We start from the raw sequence: 3,031 nt of genomic DNA, 5'->3' as shown, positions 1-3,031 counted from the left end.
TTCCAAAAGAGACGGAGTGATGGTGCAAATTGGACGAGTAAGTACACTCCAAAAAACGAGTTAATGTTGCAGAAAAGGGTTGTGGCTGTAAGAACATGTAGAATTGAACCATTCAACGACAATGAATGGGAGGTCAAGGATCGTGATGGAACTTACACCGTTCATCTCTATGACCAAGAGTGTAGTTGTACTTGTAGCCTACCACAATTACAAAAACTACCATGTGAACATGTTTTAGCAGCTAGTTCCAGTCAGGATGGTGGCGCTAGATTGCCGTATGATCGGTATTGCTCAGCTTGGTATTCAACAAATCATTATCGGAAGGCTTACAAAGAGAGTTTTCATCCTCCCGATGATACTCGTTATTGGCCTGCCGCTTATACGGAATATTTATTACCACCTCAAGTCAAAAGACAAGCGGGAAGACCTCGATCTGTGCGCATCAGAGGTACTATGGATCAAGGCCGGGAAGGAGGAGCATCACGAATTAGATGTGGAACATGAAGTCAATTAGGGCATAATAGGTCTCGTTGTCCATCAAGAACAAGTTTATAGCAATTAATTGGTAATATATTTTCTATTTACATTGTTAATTTTATTTTTGTGGCCTTATACATTTGGTAGAAACTAATAAGGTAATCTTGACATCGTTCAGGTATATACGCGATGCTCCCCGGGCCGGTTTCTGATGAAGTCCTCTATGATCAGCCACGCCATCGTTCAGAGAGTATATCATTTACAGAGGTACTATGGCTCTATGTTTTGATTGATTTAGTTTAGACTCACATTATTTATTATTGTGATATTCTAATATTTGTTTTTATTTTTGTGTAGAGAGGGCAAGAGCTGGTTATGATTGATCATAGCCTTGGGCATATGCGTTGGCCGCTTGATGATCCTCGCATCATTACCCTTGTGTCACAAGCCGGTTTTCTGATTTGCTCACAATTGCGATAGATGAAACTCGACTGGGCACTGCTTAATGCATTAATGGATAGATGGAGGCCCGAGACTAACACTTTCATCTACGTGTTGGGGAGGCAACTATTACTCTTCAGGATGTAGCAGTGATCCTAGGACTCCGCATTGATGGTCCTTGTGTCACGGGGACAGATAGGCATGTTTGGCGGGATGTATGTGATAATTTGTTAGGACTATCACCGGAGTCCTTGCGTGGAGGGTATATTAGATTGAAATGGCTAAAAGAAAATTTTGCTAACCCATTGCCACACGATGCATCAGAAGTCATGATCCAACAATATGCTAGAGCATATATTTTGCACATGATCGGGACGCTTCTTTTTCCCGATTCAAGTAAACATAAAGTGCATTTGAGGTAAGACGGGTCATAAATTGTTATTACTTTTATACTTTGATAAGAAGATATTTTTTCTCACTATTTTTAGAAAATCTGACTAACTTCCACATTTTTCAATAGGTGGTTACCACTTCTCGAAGACTTTGACGTGTGTGGGACATTATCCTGGGGTAGTGCTGTTTTAGCATATCTATATCGAGAAATGTCAAAGGTTGCTTTAATGCAAAATAAAGAGCTCAAAGGCTGTTTGACATTGTTACAAGTTTGGGTATGGGAGAGACTGGTTTTGAAACCGCGATTATGCAAGATCCGAGAGTTGGATGGACAGATTCCACTAGGCTGCAGGTAAAATTCCTCGAATTTAATATCGTTTGATATTTTATTTTTCATTTAAACTTTTGAACAAAAATCTATCGTATATAAAATTTACAGATGGAATGTCACTAAAGCCTATAATGAGGTCCCGGCTAGACAGTTAGACTTTTACAGGGGGGAGATCGACCGAATAAAAATTTTTCAGGTATGAATTTGAATTGCAATCGTTTAAAGCTATCGACATATTTCAAACAACAGTTAATATATGGATTATTTTGCAGTTCGAGTGGCAGCCATACGCACCTTACCTACATCGTCTACCGCTGATTTGTATGGAGGGACACGGCATATGGCGGTCCAGAGTTCCTCTCATTTGTTTCGAAATTGTGGAGATGCACGTACCCGATCGCGTGTTTAGACAGTTTGGACTCACACAACACGCTCCACAATTGGTCGAAAAAATAGAGAGAAAGGCGGCTAAAGGTGGACATCAGATTAACTGGCAGCGCACACATCAATCATACATAGCTCGGTGGAATGATCGGCATCAACTTATTGTCGATCCGCTTTATCCTCTGATGCAGGAAGTCGATTACATAAGATGGTATTGGGGGGTTACCCGACATTGGATAATCACCCAAACTGCGCCTCCAGTCGACGAAATCGAGATTCGCAACCAACAATCTCGATATGTACCAAGAGGGTTAGATGAGAGGCGATGGGTAAGTAAATTGCTTTAGATTATTATAGATTTTTCAATCTTTATGTTAGCTTTTGGTTTCTTATATGAAGCAATATTTTTATGTAATTGTAGATAGACGCATTGGACGATGTAGTGGGGATTGCAAATGAGGGTATAACTACCGCCATAGGAGATTCTGTGGACGTATCGCTATTACAGAGGATAGTGGCGAGAGTTCGTAGAGCTTTTCAACAAACTCATGAGGATCGACATGAAGGTCGTGAGCAGGTGGATCTTGAAGATACTACATATGTGCGCCACCGTAGACGTGATAGATCTTGCACGCACGACGATGAAGCTGGCCCGTCACAACAAGCTGGTCCGTCATAACGAGCTGGTCCGTCACAGCCCCACACACAACCGGAGAGCGAGCATATACAAGCTCAAGACGAAGAGGGCCGCCGACGATCTCAGCGGGTGCGAAGGTCGAGACAACGGGGGAGGGGTGGATTTTTACTTTGTTAGTTTTTCCATGTAGATTATTGTCGTATGGATTTATTGATGCATTTGGATTTATTCTACTTAAGCTACATATTATCGTATGGTTAGACTTAATGCAGTTGGAATTATTTTGTGCTGATGTGAATTTTGGTTGAATTTTGGATGTGATGTTGTGATGATGTATTGTTTTGTGATAATGTATTGTGTTGTGATAA

At 41.0% G+C, this 3,031-nt stretch overlaps 1 protein-coding gene across 1 annotated transcript; it reads left to right on the top strand.

Annotated features, from left to right (window-relative positions):
* LOC109823238 (serine/threonine-protein phosphatase 7 long form homolog) lies at positions 1,248-1,960 on the top strand. The gene is made up of 4 exons (XM_020389523.1): positions 1,248-1,336; positions 1,439-1,663; positions 1,751-1,838; positions 1,892-1,960. Exons 1-4 carry the CDS (start codon positions 1,248-1,250, stop codon positions 1,958-1,960), a joined length of 471 nt encoding a protein of 156 aa, XP_020245112.1.

Source organism: Asparagus officinalis, chromosome 9, assembly GCF_001876935.1.
Source record: "Asparagus officinalis chromosome 9, Aspof.V1, whole genome shotgun sequence".
NCBI lineage: Eukaryota > Viridiplantae > Streptophyta > Magnoliopsida > Asparagales > Asparagaceae > Asparagus > Asparagus officinalis.
This window is presented reverse-complemented; position numbering and strand designations above follow the sequence as displayed.